This window comes from Cherax quadricarinatus, chromosome 35 (assembly GCF_038502225.1).
Source record: "Cherax quadricarinatus isolate ZL_2023a chromosome 35, ASM3850222v1, whole genome shotgun sequence".
Classification (NCBI taxonomy): domain Eukaryota; kingdom Metazoa; phylum Arthropoda; class Malacostraca; order Decapoda; family Parastacidae; genus Cherax; species Cherax quadricarinatus.
In genome coordinates, this window is record NC_091326.1 from 35,044,003 (window position 1) to 35,066,882 (window position 22,880).

A 22,880-nucleotide genomic window follows, 5' to 3' on the forward strand; every position below is an offset into this window, starting at 1 on the left:
ACGTCCCAACACTGGTGTAGATAACGTCCCAAGACTGGTCTAAATAACGTCCCAACACTGGTGTAGGCAACGTCCAAACACTGGTGTAGATAACGTCCCAACACTAGTGTAGGTAACGTCCCAACACTGGTGTAGGCAACGTCCAAACACTGGTGTAAGTAACGTCCCAACACTGGTGCAGGTTGCGTCCAAACTCTAGTGTAAGTAACGTACCAACACTGATATAGGTAACGTCCCAACGCCAGTGTAAGTAACGTCCCAACACTGGTGCAGGTAGCGTCCCAACACTGGCGTAGGTAATGTGCCAACACTGGTGTAGGTAACGTCCCAACATTGGTGTAAGAAACGTACCAACACTGGTGCAAGTAACGTCGCAACATTGGTGTAAGTAACGTCCCAAAACTGGTGTAGGTAACGTCCCAACACTGGTATAGATAACGTCGCAACACTGGAGTAAGTAACGTCCCAACACTGGTGTACGTAACGTCCAAACACTCGTGTAGGTAACGTCCCAACACTGGTGAAGGTAACGTCCCAATACTGGTGTAGATAACGTCCCACAATAATGAAGTTAACGTCCGAGAACTCGTGTAAGTAGCGTCCCAGCACTGGTGTAGGCAACGTCCTAACACTGGTGTAGGTAACGTCCCAAAACTGGTGTAGGTAACATCCCCACACTCTTGTAGGTAACGTCCCAACACTTGTGTAGATAACGTCCCAACAGAGGTGTAGAAAACGTCCTAACACTAGTACGTAACGTCCCAACACTGGTATAGGTAACGTCCAAAACTGATGCAGGTAACGTCCCAACACTGGTGTAGGTAACGTCCCAACATTGGTATAGGTAACGTCTCAGCTCTGGTGTAGGTAACGTCCTAACACTGATGTAGGTAACTTCCCAACACTAGCGTTGGTAATGTCGGAACACTGGAGTCGATAACGTCCCAGCAATGGTGTAAGTAATGTCCCAACACTAGTGTAGATAACGTCCGAACACTGGTGTAGGTAACGTCCCAACACTGGTGTACTGAACGTCCCAACACAGGTGTAGGTAATGACCCAACACTGGCGTAGGTAACGTCCCAACACAGGTGTAGGTAACGTCCCAACACTGGTGTTGGTAACGTCCCAACACTGGTGTAGATAACGCTCCAACACTGGTGTAAGAAACGTCCCAAAACTCGTGGAGGTAACGTCCCAACACTGGTGCAAGTAACGTTCCAACAGTAGTGAAGGTAACGTCCAAGCACTGGAGCAGGTAACGTCTCAACACTGGTGTAGGTAACGTCCAACTCTGGAGTATATAAAGTCCCAACAGTAGTGAAGGTAACGTCCAAGCACTGGAGCAGGTAACGTCTCAACACTGGTGTAGGTAATGTCCCAACACTGGTGTAGGTAACGTCCCAACACTGGTGTACGTAACGTCCCAGCACTGGTGTAGGTAACGTTCCAGCACTGTTGTAGGTAACGTCCCAACACTGGTGTATTTAACGTCCCAACACTGGTTTAGATAACGACCCAACACTGGTGTAGATCATATTCCAACACTGGTGTAGGTAACGTCTCAACATTGGTGTAGGTAACGTTCCAACACTGGTGTAGATAACGTCCCAATACTGGTGTAAGTAACGTCCCAACCATGGTGTAGGTAACGTTCCAACACTGGTGTAGGTAACGTCCCAACACTGGTGTAGATAACGTCCCAGCACTGTGGGTACCGTCCCAACACGTGAGTTGGTAACGTCCCAACACTGGTGTAGGTAACGTCCCAACACTGTTATAGATAACGTCCCAACACTGGTGTAGATAACGTCCCAATACTGGTTTAGATAACGTCCCAACACTGGTGTAGGTGACGTCCCTACACTGGTGTAGGTAACGTCCCAATACTGGTGTAGGTAGAGTCCCAACACTGGTGTAGGTAACGTTCCAATGCTGGTGTAGGTAACGTCCGAACACTGGTGTAGATAACGTCCCAACACTGGTGTAGATTACGTCCCAGCACTTTGGATAACGTTCCAACACCGGTGTTGGTAACGTCCCAACACTGGTGTACGTAACGTCCAAACACTGGTATAGATAACGTCCCAACACTGGTGTAGGTAACGTCCCAATACTGGTGTAGATAACGTCCCAACACTGGTGTAGGTAACGTCCCAACACTGGTATAGATAACGTCCCAACACTGGTGTAGATAACGTCCCAACACTCGTGTAGGTAACGTCCCAACACTGGTATAGATAACGTCCCAACACTGGTGTAGGTAACGTCCCAATACTGGTGTAGATAACGTCCCAACACTGGTGTAGGTAACGTCCCAACTCTGGTATAGATAACGTCCCAACACTGGTGTAGCTAACGTCCAAACACTGGTGTAGGTGACGTCCCTACACTGGTGTAGGTAACGTCCCAACACAGGTGTAGGGTAACGTCCAAACACTGGTGTAGGGTGACGTCCAAACACTGGTGTAGGTAACGTCCCAACACTGGTGTAGGTAACGTCCTAACTGAAGTGTAGGGTAATATCCAAACATTGGTGTAGATAACGTTCCATCACTACTGTACGTAACGTCTCAACACTACTTTACGAAACGTGCCAACACAGGTGTAGGGTCACGTCCCAACATTGGTGTAGGTAGCGTCCCAACACTGGTATAGTTAACGTCCCAACACTGGTGTAGCTAACGTCCCAACACTGGTGTAGGTAACGTACCAATACTGGTGTAAGTAACGTCCCAGCACTGGTGTAGGTAACGTCCCAACACTGGTGTCGGCAACGTCCCAAAACTGGTGTAGGTAACATCCCAACAATGGTGTAGGTAACGTCCCAACACTGGAGTAGGTAACGTCCAAACGCTGATGTAGGTAACGTCCTAACACTAGCTTTGGTATTGTCGGAACACTTGTGTCGATAACGTCCCAGCAATTTTGTAGGTAACGTCCCAACACCTCCGTAGATAACGTCCCAACACTGGTGAAGGTAACGTCCCAACACTTGTGCAGGTAACGACCCGACACAAGTGTAGGTAACGACCGAACACTGGTGTAGATAACGTCCCAACACAGGTGTAGGTAACGTCCCAACACTTGTGTAGGTAACGTCCCAACACTGGTGTAGATAACGTCCCAACACTAGTGTAAGTAACGTCCCAATACTGGTGTGGGTAACGTCCCAACACTGGTGAACATAACGTCCTAACACTGGTGTAGGTAACGTCCAACACTAATGTAGGTAACGTCCCAACAGTAGTAACGTCCCAACACTGGTGTAGATAACGTCCCAAGACTGGTCTAAATAACGTCCCAACACTGGTGTAGGCAACGTCCAAACACTGGTGTAGATAACGTCCCAACACTAGTGTAGGTAACGTCCCAACACTGGTGTAGGCAACGTCCAAACACTGGTGTAAGTAACGTCCCAACACTGGTGCAGGTTGCGTCCAAACTCTAGTGTAAGTAACGTACCAACACTGATATAGGTAACGTCCCAACGCCGGTGTAAGTAACGTCCCAACACTGGAGCAGGTAGCGTCCCAACACTGGCGTAGGTAATGTGCCAACACTGGTGTAGGTAACGTCCCAACATTGGTGTAAGAAACGTACCAACACTGGTGCAAGTAACGTCGCAACATTGGTGTAAGTAACGTCCCAAAACTGGTGTAGGTAACGTCCCAACACTGGTGAAGGTAACGTCCCAATACTGGTGTAGATAACGTCCCACAATAATGAAGTTAACGTCCGAGAACTCGTGTAAGTAGCGTCCCAGCACTGGTGTAGGCAACGTCCTAACACTGGTGTAGGTAACGTCCCAAAACTGGTGTAGGTAACATCCCCACACTCTTGTAGGTAACGTCCCAACACTTGTGTAGATAACGTCCCAACAGAGGTGTAGAAAACGTCCTAACACTAGTACGTAACGTCCCAACACTGGTATAGGTAACGTCCAAAACTGATGCAGGTAACGTCCCAACACTGGTGTAGGTAACGTCCCAACATTGGTATAGGTAACGTCTCAGCTCTGGTGTAGGTAACGTCCTAACACTGATGTAGGTAACTTCCCAACACTAGCGTTGGTAATGTCGGAACACTGGAGTCGATAACGTCCCAGCAATGGTGTAAGTAATGTCCCAACACTAGTGTAGATAACGTCCGAACACTGGTGTAGGTAACGTCCCAACACTGGTGTACTGAACGTCCCAACACAGGTGTAGGTAATGACCCAACACTGGCGTAGGTAACGTCCCAACACAGGTGTAGGTAACGTCCCAACACTGGTGTTGGTAACGTCCCAACACTGGTGTAGATAACGCTCCAACACTGGTGTAAGAAACGTCCCAAAACTCGTGGAGGTAACGTCCCAACACTGGTGCAAGTAACGTTCCAACAGTAGTGAAGGTAACGTCCAAGCACTGGAGCAGGTAACGTCTCAACACTGGTGTAGGTAACGTCCAACTCTGGAGTATATAAAGTCCCAACAGTAGTGAAGGTAACGTCCAAGCACTGGAGCAGGTAACGTCTCAACACTGGTGTAGGTAATGTCCCAACACTGGTGTAGGTAACGTCCCAACACTGGTGTACGTAACGTCCCAGCACTGGTGTAGGTAACGTTCCAGCACTGTTGTAGGTAACGTCCCAACACTGGTATATTTAACGTCCCAACACTGGTTTAGATAACGACCCAACACTGGTGTAGATCATATTCCAACACTGGTGTAGGTAACGTCTCAACATTGGTGTAGGTAACGTTCCAACACTGGTGTAGATAACGTCCCAATACTGGTGTAAGTAACGTCCCAACCATGGTGTAGGTAACGTTCCAACACTGGTGTAGGTAACGTCCCAACACTGGTGTAGATAACGTCCCAGCACTGTGGGTACCGTCCCAACACGTGAGTTGGTAACGTCCCAACACTGGTGTAGGTAACGTCCCAACACTGTTATAGATAACGTCCCAACACTGGTGTAGATAACGTCCCAATACTGGTTTAGATAACGTCCAAACACTGGTGTAGGTGACGTCCCTACACTGGTGTAGGTAACGTCCCAATACTGGTGTAGGTAGAGTCCCAACACTGGTGTAGGTAACGTTCCAATGCTGGTGTAGGTAACGTCCGAACACTGGTGTAGATAACGTCCCAACACTGGTGTAGATTACGTCCCAGCACTTTGGATAACGTTCCAACACCGGTGTTGGTAACGTCCCAACACTGGTGTACGTAACGTCCAAACACTGGTATAGATAACGTCCCAACACTGGTGTAGGTAACGTCCCAATACTGGTGTAGATAACGTCCCAACACTGGTGTAGGTAACGTCCCAACACTGGTATAGATAACGTCCCAACACTGGTGTAGATAACGTCCCAACACTCGTGTAGGTAACGTCCCAACACTGGTATAGATAACGTCCCAACACTGGTGTAGGTAACGTCCCAATACTGGTGTAGATAACGTCCCAACACTGGTGTAGGTAACGTCCCAACACTGGTATAGATAACGTCCCAACACTGGTGTAGCTAACGTCCAAACACTGGTGTAGGTGACGTCCCTACACTGGTGTAGGTAACGTCCCAACACAGGTGTAGGGTAACGTCCAAACACTGGTGTAGGGTGACGTCCAAACACTGGTGTAGGTAACGTCCCAACACTGGTGTAGGTAACGTCCTAACTGAAGTGTAGGGTAATATCCAAACATTGGTGTAGATAACGTTCCATCACTACTGTACGTAACGTCTCAACACTACTTTACGAAACGTGCCAACACAGGTGTAGGGTCACGTCCCAAGACTGGTGTAGGTAGCGTACCAACAATGGTGTAGGTAACATCCCAACACTGGTGTTGATAGCGTCCCAACACTGGTGTAGGTAACATCCCAACAATGGTGTAGGTAACATTCCAACACTGGTGTTGATAGCGTCCCAACACTGGTGTAAGTAACATCCCAACACTGCTGAAGATAACGTCCCAACACTGGTGTAGGTAACACCCAATCCTGGTGTAGATAACAACCCAACATTGGTGTAGGTAGCGTCCCAACACTGGTATAGTTAACGTCCCAACACTGGTGTAGCTAACGTCCCAACACTGGCGTAGGTGACGTCCCTTCACTGGTGTACGTAACGTCCCAACACAGGTGTAGGGTAACGTCCCAACACTGGTGTAGGTAACATGCCAACACTGCTGAAGATAACGTCTCAACACTGGTGTAGGTAACGTCCAAATACTGGTGTAGATAACGTCCCAACACTGGTGTAGGTAACGTCCCAACACTGGTATAGTTAACGTCCCAACACTGGAGTAGCTAACGTCCCAACACTGGTGTAGGTGACGTCCCTACACTGGTGTAGGTAACGTCCCAACACAGGTGTAGGGTAACGTCCCAACACTGGTGTAGGTAACGTCCCAACACTACTTTAGGTAACGTGCCAACACAGGTGTAGGGTCACGTCCCAAGACTGGTGTAGGTAGCGTACCAACAATGGTGTAGGTAACATCCCAACACTGGTGTAGATAGCGTCCCAACACTGGTGTACGTAACGTCCCAACACTGTTGTAGATAACGTCCCAACACTGGTGTAGGTAACGTACCAGCACTGGTGTAGTGAACGTCCCAATACAGGTGTAGATAACGTCCCAACACTGGTGTAGATAATATCCCAACACTGGTGTAGGTAACGTCCCAAAACTGGTGTAGGTAACGTCCCAACACTGGTGTAGGTAACGTCCCAACACTGGTGTAGGTAACGTCCCAATACTGGTGTAGGTAACGTCCCAAAACTGGTGTAGATAACGTCCTAACACTGGTGTAGGTAACGTCCCAACACTGGCGTAGATAACGTCCCTACGCTTGTGTAAATAACGTCCCAACACTTGTGTAGGTAACGTCCCAACACTGGTGTAGGTAACGTCCCTACACATTGTAGGTAACGTCCCAACTCTGGTGTAGGTAACGTCCCAACACTGGCGTAGGTAACGTCCCAACACTGGTGTAAGTAACATCCCAACACTGGTGTAGGTAACGTCTGAACACTGGTGTAGGTAACGTCCCAACACTGGTGTAGGTAACGTCCCAACACTGGTGTAGGTAACGTCCCAACACTGGTGTAGGTAACATCCAAACACTGGTGTAGGTAACATCCCAACACTGGTGTAGGTAACATCCCAACATTGGTGTAGGTAACATCCCAACACTTGTGTAGGTAACATCCCAACACTAGTGTAGGTAACATCCCAAGACTGGTGTAGGTAAAGTCCCAACACTGGTGTAGGTAACATCCCAACACTGGTGTAGGTAACATCCCAGCACTGGTATAGGTAACATCCCAACACTGGTGTAGTAACGTCCCAACACTGGTGTAGGTAACATCCCAACACTGGTGTAGGCAACATCCCAACACTGATGTAGGTAACATCCCAACACTGGTGTAGGTAACATCCCAACACTGGTGTAGGTAACGTCCCAACACTGGTGTAGGTAACATCCCAACACTGGTGTAGGTAACGTCCCAACACTGGTGTAGGTAACATCCCAACACTGGTGTAGGTAACGTCCGAACACTTGTGTAGGTAACGTCCCAACACTGGTGTAGGTAACGTCCCAACACTGGTGTAGGTAACGTCCCAACACTGGTGTAGGTGACATCCCAACACTGGTGTAGGTAACATCTCAACACTGGTGTAGGTAACATCCCAACACTGGTGTAGGTAACATCCCATCACTGGTGTTGGTAACATCCCAACACTAGTGTTGGTAACATCCCAACACTGGTGTAGGTAACATCCCAACACTGGTGTAGGCAACATCCCAACACTGGTGTAGGCAACATCCCAACACTGGTGTAGGTAACATCCCAACACTGGTGTAGGTAACGTCCCAACAATGGTGTAGGTAACATCCCAACTCTGGTGTAGGTAACGTCCCAACACTGGTGTAGTTAACATCCCAACACTGGTGTATTTAACGTCCCAACACTGGTGTAGGTAACATCCCAACACTGGTGTAGGCAACATCCCAACACTGGTGTAGGTAACATCCCAACACTGGTGTAGGTAACGTCCCAACACTGGTGTAGGTAACTTCCCAACTCTGGTGTTGGTAACGTCCCAACACTGGTGTAGGTAACATCCCAACATTGGTGTAGGTAACATCCCAACACTGGTGTAGGTAACGTCACAACACTGGTGTAGGTAACATCCCAACACTGGTGTAGGTAACATCCCAAGAATGGTGTAGGTAACATCCCAACACTGGTGTAGGTAACGTCCCAACACTGGTGTAGGTAACATCCCAACACTGGTGTAGGTAACATCCCAAGAATGGTGTAGGTAACATCTCAACACTGGTGTAGGTAATGTTCCAATACTGGTGTAGGTAACATTCCAACACTGGTGAAGGTAACGTCCCAACACTGGTGTAGGTAACATCACAACAGTGGTGTAGGTAACGTTCCAACACTGGTGTAGGTAACGTCCCAACACTGGTGTAGGTAACATCCCAACACTGGTGTAGGTAACATCCCAACACTGGTGTAGGTAACATCCCAACACTGGTGTAGGTAATGTTCCAATACTGGTGTAGGTAACATCTCAACACTGGTGTAGGTAATGTTCCAATACTGGTGTAGGTAACATCCCAACGCTGGTGTAGGTAACGTCCCAACACTGGTGTAGGTAACATCACAACAGTGGTGTAGGTAACGTTCCAACACTGGTGTAGGTAACATCTCAACACTGGTGTAGGTAATGTTCCAATACTGGTGTAGGTAACATCACAAGAGTGGTGTAGGTAACGTCCCAACACTGGTGTAGGTAACATCTCAACACTGGTGTAGGTAATGTTCCAATACTGGTGTAGGTAACATCCCAACACTGGTGTAGCTAACGTCCCAAACACTGGTGTAGGTAACATCCCAACACTGGTGTAGGTAACGTCCCAACACTGGTGTAGGTAACATCACAACAGTGGTGTAGGTAACGTTCCAACACTGGTGTAGGTATCATCTCAACACTGGTGTCGGTAACGTCCCAACACTGGCGTAGGTAGCATCACAACAGTGGTGTAGGTAACGTTCCAACACTGGTGTAGGTAACATCCCAACACTGGTGTAGGTAACGTTCCAACACTGGTGTAGGTAACATCACAACACTGGTGTAGGTAACGTCCCAACACTGGTGTAGGTAACATCCCAACACTGGTATAGGTAACATCCCAACACTGGTGTAGGTAACATCCCAACACTGGTGTAGGTAACATCCCAACACTGGTGTAGGTAACATCCCAACACTGGTGTAGTTAACATCCCAACACTGGTGTAGGTAACATCACAACACTGGTGTAGGTAACATCCCAACACTGGTGTAGGTAACATCCCAACACTGGTGTAGGTAACGTTCCAACACCGGTGTAGGTAACGTCCCAATACAGGCGTAGATAATGTCCCAGCACTGGTGTAGGTAACATCACAACACTGGTGTAGGTAACATCACAACACTGGTGTTTACCTGGAGTTTACCTGGAGAGTGCATGGGCATGTCATTTATCGCCTGTTCGAAGTCATTTGGCGTCAGGATAACATCGGATAGGCTTGTGTAGGTAACATCACAACACTGGTGTAGGTAACATCACAACACTGGTGTAGGTAACATCCCAACACTGGTGTAGGTAACGTCCCAACACTGGTGTAACATCACAACACTGGTGTAGGTAACATCACAACACTGGTGTAGGTAACGTCACAATACAGGTGTAGATAACGTCCCAGCACTGGTGTAGGTAACGTCCCAACACTGGTGTAGGTAACATCACAACACTGGTGTAGGTAACATCATAACACTGGTGTAGGTAACATCCCAGCACTGGTGTAGGTAACGTCCCAGCACTGGTGTAGGCAACGTCCCAACACTGGTGTAGGTAACATCACAACACTGGTGTAGGTAACATCACAACACTGGTGTAGTTAACATCACAACACTGGTGTAGGTAACGTCCCAACACTGGTGTAGGTAACGTCCCAACACTGGTGTAGGTAACATCACAACACTGGTGTAGGTAACATCGCAACACTAGTGTAGGTAACGTCCCAATACAGGTGTAGATAACGTCCCAGCACTGGTGTAGGTAACGTCCCAACACTGGTTTAGGTAACATCACAACACAGGTGTAGGTAACATCACAACACTGGTGTAGGTAACATCACAACACTGGTGTAGGTAACATCACAACACTGGTGTAGGTAACATCACAACACTGGTGTAGGTAACATCACAACACTGGTGTAGGTAACATTACAACACTGGTGTAGGTAACATCACAACACTGGTGTAGGTAACATCCCAACACTGGTGTAGGTAACGTCCCAACACTGGTGTAGGTAACATCACAACACTGGTGTAGGTAACATCACAACACTGGTGTAGGTAACATCACAACATTGGTGTAGGTAACGTCACAATACAGGTGTAGATAACGTCCCAGCACTGGTGTAGGTAACGTTCCAACACTGATGTAGGTAACCTCACAACACTGGTGTTGGTAACATCACAACACTGGTGTAGGTAACATCCCAACACTGGTGTAGGTAACATCACAACACTGGTGTAGGTAACATCACAACACTGGTGTAGGTAACATCACAACACTGGTGTAGGTAACGTCCCAACACTGGTGTAGGTAACGTCCCAACACTGGTGTAGGTAACATCACAACACTGGTGTAGGTAACATCACAACACTGGTGTAGGTAACATCACAACAATGGTGTAGGTAACATCACAACACTGGTGTAGGTAACATCAGAACACTGGTGTAGGTAACGTCCCAGCACTGGTGTAGGTAACGTCCCAACACTGGTGTAGGTAACATCACAACACTGGTGTAGGTAACATCACAACACTGGTGTAGGTAACATCAGAACACTGGTGTAGGTAACGTCCCAAGACTGGTGTAGGTAACATCACAACACTGGTGTAGGTAACATCACAACACTGGTGTAGGTAACGTCCCATATACTTCCCACGTCAGTTGCTTCCATTCTTTTATTTATATTACATACAAACTTGAGAATGTGGTTTGACATTTGTTTTCCATTCTTATATAGTGTTTTTTTTTTTCAGAGAATTTTCGGGTGGGTGTTCATGCCTCTGGCGTGGATCATGGGAGTGCAGTGGTCAGAGTGCGACGAAGTGGGGGTCCTCATCGGCCTTAAAACATTCATCAATGAATTCGTAGCCTACGCTAAGCTCTCCGAGATGATGGATCAAGGAATTTTATCTGTGAGTAATGGTTTCTAATGTATATGTGTCTGTAGGAGTGGGTGGCTTGATGCTGTTCAAGAACTCTTTCCATGGAATTTGAGCTTCTTTCCTGGACAGATTCTACCCTCCCGTTTCCAAGAATTTAGCGGTTCATCGGGAATGTAAATAAAAATGTTAGTAATGTGTAATGTTACCTTGAAGAGATTTTCGTTGTGAAGAACGTCGCCAGTTGCAGTAATAATGATAAATTTGAAGTTTTCCATGGAAATCCATTCATTCTGCAAGAAGTGACTGACATGTGTAGGCTTGTGATCAACAGTGTACCTCTCTCTCTCTCCATCCGGCAGGACCGATCCATCATCATTGCTACTTACGCTCTGTGTGGCTTCAGTAACCTCAGTTCCATTGGTATCTGTCTTGGTGGCTTTGGTGCCATGGCTCCCACACGCAGAAAGGACCTTGCTAAGGTAGCACTGAGAGCCATGATCGCTGGCAGCTGTGCCTGTTTCCTGACAGCCTGTGTAGCTGGTACGTATGATGACTCTACCTCACCCACTGCCTGTATTATAAACTCATTCTTACCTCATAATGAAACATTAAAATAACAATGTATTGAATTCATACATTCCTGTTAATGCAGTTTACCTCATATAGAAACAAACTTGTATCTAAAAATGTACATTTGTGTATGAAATTTCAAAATAATGTACCCACCTAACCTAGGACTCAATAATTTCAAAACTGGTCATATAATGCAGTACACATAATGCATAAAATATTTATATACTGTTTTATGTTCTCATAAATTAAAAATATAGATAGTTTAATAGGGAACATGTGCATTGTCAGTTTTCGGAAAGAAAAAGATTGCAACATGTTAGCACATTCCCTTTCATGAATGGCGCCTTTTTCTGTGTACTGTTTAAACTTGTTTAAACCTGATATCTCCCATTCCCCTGCATAAGTCCTATGAGTTTATAAATATAATTATAATCTTCTATATATTTATTCATCAGATGAGAATATTTCCGACTGTATCATGAAATTACCAAGTGTGAGAGAGTCCTAGTAGTGATGACTGGTTCTGACCTGCAGGTACCTTACTGGAGGACGCTGAAGCAAGCAGACGTTTGTAACCAGAATATACGTCACTTACATCTACGTTACTGGAGGGCACTGATGCAAGCAGACGTCTGTAACCAGAATATACGTCACTTACATCTACGATACTGGAGAACGCTGAAGCAAGCAGACGTCTGTAACCAGAATATACGTCACTTACATCTACGATACTGGAGGACACTGAAGCAAGCAGACGTCTGTAACGAGACTATACCTCGTCTCCTCCTTATCAACATCATTTTGTAAGTGATCAGTTGGCGGATTAGCCAAGATGGGTACAAGAACTTCTGTCAAATTGTCAATGCTGTTGTGAACTAATATAGCCGGTAATTCATTTACAGACAGCGTTAAAACATCTTGCTTTTCTTTCATAATTTGGGTAAGAGGTGTAAACAAAACTATTAGCACGAATATAACACTACACAAATATCAAACCTAATTAAAATATCCCGCATCAGTTAAATACGCAACGCCAAAGGCTCCTAAAATTACCCAATGTCCATTTAAATACTCATGTAATTATAAAACGATAATGTAAGCGAGAAGATCGAAATTGTAGATAAATAGTTAAAATGTGCTCTATTGTCAGTTGCACGACGAACTACGTGGAGAGCTCAGGAACACTTGTAAGATGTTCATAGAACCATCTCAAGGTGACGAATTCTGTTGAAGAAAGGCCAACACCCACGTCGAACCCTTTATAACTTCTTACTCGTCCACAGGGCCCACTGGGCCTGCTATTTTCCAAGTACATAGCGATGTACGTAAACCATGAAATCATTGAAGCTTCTGCCCGTTCATTTACTGGTACCATGATGTGGTGTGGGCAAAAACGGAATTTCACGTCTCTTGTGCCGGACGCGGGAACAAACTAACTTTTGGAACCACATCTTGGGGATAGTCAAATGCTTTGGCCTTCTGGACCTCTGTAAACCAAGGGCTTCCTGCCCAAACACTGGCATACATCAACTTGTGAACGATACCCTAAGTTAACAAACTAAACTGTATGGTGTTATCATCCTTAGTTCATCCTCCAGAGAACTAATACCACACTGAATCATCAGGAAAACAATCCTAACCAATATTCCTCATTTTTTTCCTCTGAAATTCATCATGTGCACACGTGTATAAGTGCTGATGTAAACTACTTAAAAAATAAATGTATACAGAATTATTATAACATTTAAAGTTACCACAGCCCATAGATATATAAGTAGAATGAATATATAGCTTATTCTGCCAGAATATACATAGATCAGCCACTCTATCAACCACCTTTAGGGAGAATCGGCACATCTTGAACAATTTAGTCGGCAGCACTTAAGTGGCCGCTGCACCACCTCTCAGACGCGTATTTTAGATGGATAAGAACATAAGAACATAAGAACGAAGGAACACTGCAGAAGGCCTACTGGCCCATGCGAGGCAGGTCCAAGTCTCCTACCGGCTTAAGCCAATGCACCCAACCTAGTCAGGTCAGGATCAATAATACTAGTTCTATATATTTTTAAATGTAAATAAATGCAACATTTAGCCTTGTAATATAAAACAAAACCTAAATAGTTAACATATGGCAAATTACAACTAAATTGAATTGAATTATTAAACATATTTCTGTTATTCTTTGATCGTACGTCAAGCCTAGTGAACTGCTTTGTATAAATGGTTGTAGGAAAACGACAAGTTGATAAATGAGACACGTGCAATATTTGGGTATATTCTGGAAACTTTTCTCCAGACAGTGGCTTCTTCAGTCCAATACTGAGAATAATGGAAGGTAAGGAGGAGATTGAGGTAATCAGTCCCTCAGCCTGGAGTGACTGCGTTCAGTCCATCGACTGAAGGACTGAACACATCGATTCCAGACTGAAGGACTGATTACCTCAATCTCCTCATTTACTGTTCTTTTTTGTATTGGACTGAAGAAGCTACTGGTTGCCGAAACTGTTCCAGAATAAAGATATCGAAAGGTTCCACAAGTGTGTAATTTATGAACCTAGTGCACAGTGTTAAGGAAATTAGGAGAGTAACACACAGTGGCGTGCAGAGGGGGGGGGGGCGGTGGCCCCGGGCATCCAAATGGTGGAAGGCAGACAATTAGAGAGGGAAATAAGACAGTGATTTGAGGCATACAATCAAGGAGTTTGCCCCGGGCATCACCAGACCTCTGCACGCCACTGGTAATACATCAACTATAGTAGATACTAATCTTTGAACAAAGAAATGTGATCTTTGAACAAAGAAATGTGATCTTTGAACAAAGAAATGTGATCTTTGAACAAAGAAATGTGACCTTTGAACAAAGAAATGTGGTCTTCGTGTTGATTATGATGATGGCGGTGTAGGAATGACAGATATTGCAAAGGAGGTGGCTGAAAAAAAACAGTCTTATGAAAATGGAATCTCAGAATCTTTGTGTCGTCTATCAAGCAGATAGATAGATCCTCCCACAGTGGTGAGTTTGTGTCCTGTCTATCAAGTAAGTGCACAGTTCCTCCCACAGTGGCTACTTTATAATGCAATTTAATCTTTTAACGAAATCAAAATACACTTTTATATTGAATTTTTAGTTAGAACAAATGTATCGTTATATATTTTCTTTGTAAGTTTCTAACTTCATTTGTACAATAAATAAAATAATCTCCCCAAAATGTCTAAATTTTCATTAAATTTTTGCTGGTAAACAAACGTTACACGAGGATATATATACACTGAGAGGTGTAGCTCTCTCAACGTATATACACTGAGAGGTGTAGGTCTCTCAACGTATATACACTGAGAGGTGTAGGTCTCTCAACGTATATACACTGAGAGGTGTAGCTCTCTCAACATATATACACTGAGAGGTGTAGGTCTCTCAACGTATATACACTGAGAGGTGTAGCTCTCTCAACGTATATACACTGAGAGGTGTAGGTCTCTCAACGTATATACACTGAGAGGTGTAGGTCTCTCAACATATATACACTGAGAGGTGTAGGTCTCTCAACGTATATACACTGAGAGGTGTAGCTCTCTCAACGTATATACACTGAGAGGTGTAGGTCTCTCAACGTATATACACTGAGAGGTGTAGGTCTCTCAACGTATATACACTGAGAGGTGTAGCTCTCTCAACGTATATACACTGAGAGGTGTAGGTCTCTCAACGTATATACACTGAGAGGTGTAGGTCTCTCAACGTATATACACTGAGAGGTGTAGCTCTCTCAACGTATATACACTGAGAGGTGTAGCTCTCTCAACGTATATACACTGAGAGGTGTAGCTCTCTCAACGTATATACACTGAGAGATGTAGCTCTCTCAACGTATATACACTGAGAGGTGTAGCTCTCTCAACATATATACACTGAGAGGTGTAGGTCTCTCAACGTATATACACTGAGAGGTGTAGGTCTCTCAACGTATATACACTGAGAGGTGTAGCTCTCTCAACGTATATACACTGAGAGGTGTAGCTCTCTCAACGTATATACACTGAGAGGTGTAGCTCTCTCAACGTATATACACTGAGAGGTGTAGCTCTCTCAACGTATATACACTGAAAGGTGTAGGTCTCTCACCGTATATATGCTCAAAGTTTACTTTAATCGCTATTTTAGGGATTTACAGTATTTTTGTCTTGTGGTGAAAAGGTTACGTGGTGCAGCTTTAATGACCTTAGTGCAGTAGATAGGCTTTAAACCTAACCAACTAAGTAACATGTATTTGTCAAAAAGTGAGAAGGTCTTGTGTGAGAGCTGCTCACATAATTGCAGCCGTCAGGGAAAGACCCTGTATTACAGTGTATTATATTGTACATGGGATATTTGTATAGTTATACTCATATTTATATTATATTGCTAATAAATCTTTATGGGAAAAGCAGTTTTACCAAACCTCGTGGAAGCGGGAGTCGAGGCTACAGTGCCGGCGAGGGACTCCTGATTACTAGACCTGACATTACTCCTCCCTCTCCTTCAATCCAATCTGATTTCCTCCCATTCTCCAGACAATGTATAACCCCTACTGTTTTAGTGTTTCCTCCCCCGATTAAAATATATCGCACCTACGATAGCATGGTATCTCAGGTAAGGTGCCATAACCTCTCGCCTTAGTCCAACTGTAGCTCGGTTGGTAGCGAACTTGCCTTTCACACTGAGGTCTGTGGTTCGATCCCTAGTACGGGTGGAAACATTGGGGCGTGTTTCTTTAAGATACCTGCTGTCCCTGTTCACCCAGCAATAAATAGGTATCTGAATGTTAGACAGCTGGTGTGGGTCCCATCCTGGGGACATAATTGCCTGAAATGCTCTGCTTTAAAAGTGGCTCCTTTCGCCGCCTCGACAGTGGTTGGGGTGGACGTGTGACTGAAAAGGCGTGAATACAGTCAGCATAGAGCTACTGAAGGGGCCCATAATTCCCAGTGTGTTGTTACCTTAAGATGACGTTGCGTCAACCCATACCGTCATATGTGTATCTTCAAGATTTTAGGACACAGGTAATGGTTTTATATCCTGGACAGCGGCGTACGTGTCGCATTTGTGGAGAGTATGACCACATAGCGGCGGCATGCGAAAAGAACAGATGCGTGACCAAACCTGTGCAAGAAGTAGCCCCAGTCACGCGTGATGAAGGTGAGCATCGTTCATCAGAGGAAGGGCGTGGTCGTTTGTGGAGTGAGATGGTGGAACAGGCTTTTCGAAATGAGAGTGAGTCCTTCCCTCAGCTGCCTGCACCTGAGTCGTTGCCGATACCATCTACTGGATTGGTAACCCGGCATGACGTGTTGAGTATTGGTGAGGATTTAGACGAAGTTTTAAGGACCTTGTCACCGCAAGTGGTGGAAGCTCCGTCTCCGGAAGACGTAGCTGGAGACTTTCTGAGTCCGGATTGTCAACAATATGAGACTCCGCAGAAGGACGACGAGACTGGGACATCGGGAGACTTCATACCTCATTGTGAGGTGGAAGTTGAGGTACACCGTGAGGCTTCCTCGGATCTTGACATGGAGGATAAGAACGTTACGAGGAAACGGGCAGCTACGTCAGATTCGGATGACGTACTGACGCCGGCACAGAGGACTGGGAAAAAAACAGAGAGGATGGGTGAGGAGAGGGGTGGGGAGGGGGGGTCGGGAGGGGGGGGTCATGAGGGACGCCATCGCAAGAAGGGAGGCGAATGGGAAGGTACTGTAAAGAAGACACATAGACGTAACAAATCAAGTGGTGAACCACGGGAGGAGAAGAGGAAAGGGTGGAAAATATAACAGGCCTTAGGTGTATGACTGCTAATGTTAACGGTTTATGTACTAGACTAAAAAGAGATTGGTTGAGCAGTTTTCTTAGCAAACATAGAATTGATGTTCTCTTCCTTCAAGAACACAATTTCAAAGAAGGAGAAGTGTTGCAGGTTGCAGATTATACAGTACTGACCCTGCCAACTATCCATTTGAAAGGTGGTGTGGGTCTTTTGATAAAAGAGACGAGCCCGTTTGTGTTGCAGAGATGTGAGGGGGGTGGGGGGAGGGTGTTGCAGAGATGTGAGGGGAGTGGGGGGAGGGTGTTGCAGAGATGTGAGGGGGGTGGGGGGAGGGTGTTGCAGAGATGTGAGGGGGGTGGTGGGAGGGTGTTGCAGAGATGTGAGGGGGGTGGGGGGAGGGTGTTGCAGAGATGTGAGGGGGGTGGGGGGAGGGTGTTGCAGAGATGTGAGGGGGGTGGGGGGAGGGTGTTGCAGAGATGTGAGGGGGGTGGGGGGAGGGTGTTGCAGAGATGTGAGGGGGGTGGGGGGAGGGTGTTGAGAGTGGATGGGACTTGGATGGGAAAGCGTGTATCCTTGGTAAGTGTCTATGCCCCTGCGGAGAATGACACGAAGGTTCGAACGGATTTTGTGTGTGAGGACCTTGTTTATTTTTTGCGTGGTCTTCCGGAAGTAGCGATAGTGGGGGGTGACTGGAACTGCGTCATAAGGGCGGCTGACGTCGAACCCAAAGGGGCTGGGCATGTGTCTGCACCTCTCAGAGATTTGTTGAGGGATGTTAAGTTAAGAGATGTGTTTGGGGGAGGGGTGTGGGAAACAGAACATACTTTTATCAGAAGGGGATATGCTGCAAGGTTAGACAGAGTGTATATTTCGCAGGGAGTAGTTGTAAAGTCTTTTAATACGGTGGAGACGGTCTTGTCAGATCATAGGGCAGTTGTAGTGGAGGTAGGGTGGGAGGGAATGGCCGAAATTTATAAGAATTATTGGAAATTAAATATTAGTGTGTTAAGTGATGAGGAAGGGTTGGAGGGTTTTTCTATGCTGTGGAATGAGCTTTCAAGGGAAGCCTTCGCAGCCGCCCCTGCAGACGAGGTCTTGAGAAGCTGTCGAAGTCATCTCTCCATGGGCTGTAAATGAGTTATAATTTGTAAGATTATAAATTACCCCTAGGGGGTGTTATGTCAGCATATTTCATTCACTGATTGCTGACAAACTTACTTGTGTGGACTCAAAGGTCCGCGTAACACCGGGGTTTATGATAAGTGACTAACTCACGATTTTATACTCAACTGTGCAGTCAATAGTAGCACATCACGAGTTAGAATACTTACCTGGGTATATGTATCTGACCCGTAATTATGCCCGGATATCCGTTGAGTTGATTGAAGAATAGTGTTCTTTGAAGAATGTTGCACTACACTCTGTTGGATCGCAACACTCGTTGTTACACTGTTCATCAATAATTGTTCACACAATATCACTGAAGAAGCTGATCACACTACTCTGTAAGTGTTTATTGTGTTTTGTGAGACACTTTGTTCACACTAACGCACAGACCGTTCTTTGTTGGTTATCCTGGCATCAGTGTCACTCTCAGTAGAGTCAAAAGTAATCTGAAGATGCCACAATGCCCCACGCCGTCACTGCCCCCAGCACAAAGGAAAAGCTGACATAGTACCTTTGCTTCCTTGCCACTTCCTCCATGAGGCAAAGCAGAATGTTTGATTCTTTCTATCTTAAGCATAGACAACAATGTCCACTATCCTTGCTGAATGTACCTTCCGGCATACCTGTGTAGGCACCCATTATCCACTTACCCTGCTGGGCAGAATGCACAGTTCCATATTTCTCAAATACGTTTCTGATGTCAGCTTCGTTTGCCTCGAAGGGGACATTCCTCAACTTTATCCAGGTATAATATCGAGACACGTCCACCAGTCTCACGCACAGCAGGAGTAACGTCAAAACACACATCTTGAAAGCGCTTAACCACCGATTCATAAACTGTCGCAGCAAGCAGTTTCACAAATACTCTATGCGCTCCGTTCAGCGCTACCCCATACAATTCACCATCTTGTATGCCGTATGTCTTCCTGATTATCTTGGGTAAGAGTATTTGAGCTGAACTTTCTTTTTTTTTTTTATATATATTTTATTTAAAACTTCATGTACAAATATTAATAGGTACATATATAAAATAATGAACAAGGACAACATCAGTAAAACAATATATAAACACAAAACAATCCAGGCAACATCTGACAGTCTACTATATACAAGTTTTTACAACATATCACAATTTAAGAAGGAATAAAGTTATAATAACAAAGGCCACAAAATGGCTATAAATAAAACTCCTAAAATTACAACCTCAACACAATAATGCACCAAGCTTAATGACAATCACCCGTAATACAACTCACAACAAATTACACCAGACCTACAATATGCCTTATTAAGAAACCTGTGCTGCAACACAGGTGACCCACCATCCCTCCCCCCCCCACACTCACACACACACATTGAAAACTAACCCTATCACCAACCTGAATAATCATGACATTAATTATCCTCAATTTAGGATTATTATGACACATGTCACTTGAGGAAACATTATTTACAACCATGAATGGTACAGGACTACCAAAATTACAATACCTTAAATAAGAACAATAATAATAGGTAATTACTACCAAAACTGATGCTGGACCACGTTACAACAATAAAACAAAAATAACTCAGTGCTTCCAGGAAATAGTGAAAGGAAAACCCTCTCAAGAAAATTCAAATTCAATTGCAATACCAGTGCAAGTGGAACATAATACGCTACCAAAGAAATATACATGTTATATAATTTATAGGTTATACATTAATACATGTTATATATTTAATCTGCTCCTTACACCTTCCCCATCAAGGGTGCTAAGCAAAACTAATCTTGCACAACCTCTCATCTGGTCACACACTAGTACCTCCAATCACACCCAACCACATCACTGCATTCCCAAGGAGGTGAGCCTGTTGAAATCCCCTGACCCCCCCCCCTTTTACCAACCCACTCACCCCGGCAGTTAAAGCCCCTTATAACACCAATAAATTCCCTATTGTTAGTCCTCTATAACCCTCAGAAAAATACTCTTCCCACCTTTTCCCAAAAATGTCTCTATTGCGACACAAAGTTCGATAAAACGTCGCCGCCAAAGTCCTTCTCAGCACATCCCCACCCACCCTTCCCCTCATACCCCATAAACCATATATGTAGTCCACGATGACATATGCTAAACCTCTTACCACACTCTCCTCCACACCACTCATATCAAGACTCAACGCTCGCAATACCGCCACACCTTGACCCCCCACCCTCACCACTACCTTACGCATCCATACCCTGATGCACTCCAAACCTTCACAAAAATAGACGACATGATACGCAGTCTCTTCCCCACTGCATCTGCCACACCCCCCACCCTCAATAACCCTCCTATCTCGGAGCATCGCTCCCGTTGGCAAAATCCCATGCAGGAAACGGTACATAACCTCACGCGCCCTAGGTCGTATCCTTAATTTACTAAATCTTCGCCATATTACATCCCATGCATACATGGGGTAGATCCCTTCAACCGGCGCCACTACATGTCTCTCTAACAATTTACACAAAGTTCCCACCTTTACTTTTCCTGGTTCCCTGGCTAACATTAAGGCACGTAACACTGTCTCACATTCCTTCATTTCCGCCCCTCCATACCATTTCCTCATGTAAGCATGTACCTTATCTAGCTGACCCTCCCTCCATCCACCTGCACTCATCACTTCCCTCTTAATAAACACACATTTCACGCGCTTTCTCAAGTCCAACAAACCCAACCCTCCCCTACATACCGGCAATGTCACTACCTCCCTTCGCAACCAGTTGCACCCTGAACCCCACAAAAATTTGAACACCATTCTAAGAATACTCGTGATCGCCATTCCTGTTAACGGCATCACAGCCGAAACAAACCAGACTTTACTATATAGTAATACATTGATGACAATTGCACGTTGCCTAAGGGTTAAATGGTGAGGTCGCAGCATTCCCAACCGTCGCTGCACCTGTTCCACCATCCTATTCGAATTGCTAACCCTTGCAGCACTCAGGTCAGCCTCATACATGACACCGCAGATATTCAGACTCCCGGTCCTCCGCTGCACAACATCACATCCCCAATGTAATCTCTCTGTCCACTCACCCAGCCCCATGATCATTGACTTTTCCAGATTTACCTTCATCCCAGTAGCTCTCCCAAAAGTGTGTACAACTTCCCCCAAAAGTCCTAACCGTGTCTCCTCACTTGCCAAAATAGTGGTATCATCAACATAGCCCACCAAACCAGGCCACGGCTTCAGCTCACCATCCCTCCCCCCGGTCCTTAGACGATCCTCCACCATCCTATAAAAGGGATCCTGAACACATGCAAACAATATTTGTGATAAAGGACATCCCTGCCGAAGACCTCGCTCCATGTTGACTCCCCCCCCACACACCCATTGATTTGTGCCCTTACCTTCGCGTTTAAGTACAACGTATCCACCCACCCCACTATTTCTTCGCCAAACCCCTGTCGTGGAGAATATCCCTCAAAGCCTTTCTTTCCACCCTATCATAAGCCCCTTGCCAATCCAACGCCACCAACGCCCCTCTTCCCCTTTCCATGTTCTCCAGGAACCCCTTGATAATCCCGTGGCCCGCGCTCATTGACCTACCAGGTAAACCAAACTGAGACTCAAACACGACCCTCCCCACAACACATTTAAGCCGATTCCCAAGAATTTTCGCAAATAATTTATAATCAGCACAAAGCAACGAAATGGCTCGGTAATCCCGAAGGGTACTCTGCTGTTTACCCTTTGGGACCAACACCACCACCGCCGTTGCCTGAGATTCTCCCATCTTACCTCCGTCTTTCATGGCATTCATTAACCTTACTAGGAAACCCCTAAGCAGACCCCAGTGCTGTACATAAAATTCGCTAGGTAAACCATCGATCCCGGGTGCCTTACCCTTCCTCATGTCCATAAGGGCTCTCCATATTTCCCCCTCCTCAATGACCCCACCCAGTGCCTCCCGATCACTCCTCCCCAGTTTGCACGGCACATACTCACATACCTTCCCAAGAACCTCACCATCCACCCCACTACTTTTCCCGCATTCCTCAAACCATCTATCTGCATATTCACTCATCCCCTTGGTGTCCCTTAATACCTGACACTCTCTAAAACCCCC

At 45.7% G+C, this 22,880-nt stretch overlaps 1 protein-coding gene across 1 annotated transcript in view; it reads left to right on the forward strand.

Annotated features, from left to right (window-relative positions):
• LOC128688143 (uncharacterized transporter YutK) overlaps window positions 1–16,240 on the forward strand; it is a 105,486-nt gene extending 89,246 nt beyond the window's left edge. The window contains exons 11-13 of the mRNA XM_070091508.1: window positions 11,112–11,270; window positions 11,600–11,780; window positions 12,348–16,240. Coding sequence (XP_069947609.1) covers window positions 11,112–11,270; window positions 11,600–11,780; window positions 12,348–12,388 — 381 coding nt within the window. The 3' untranslated portion in view covers window positions 12,389–16,240. The remainder of the gene's footprint in view (window positions 1–11,111; window positions 11,271–11,599; window positions 11,781–12,347) is intronic.
• The last annotated feature ends 6,640 nt before the right edge of the window (window positions 16,241–22,880 follow it).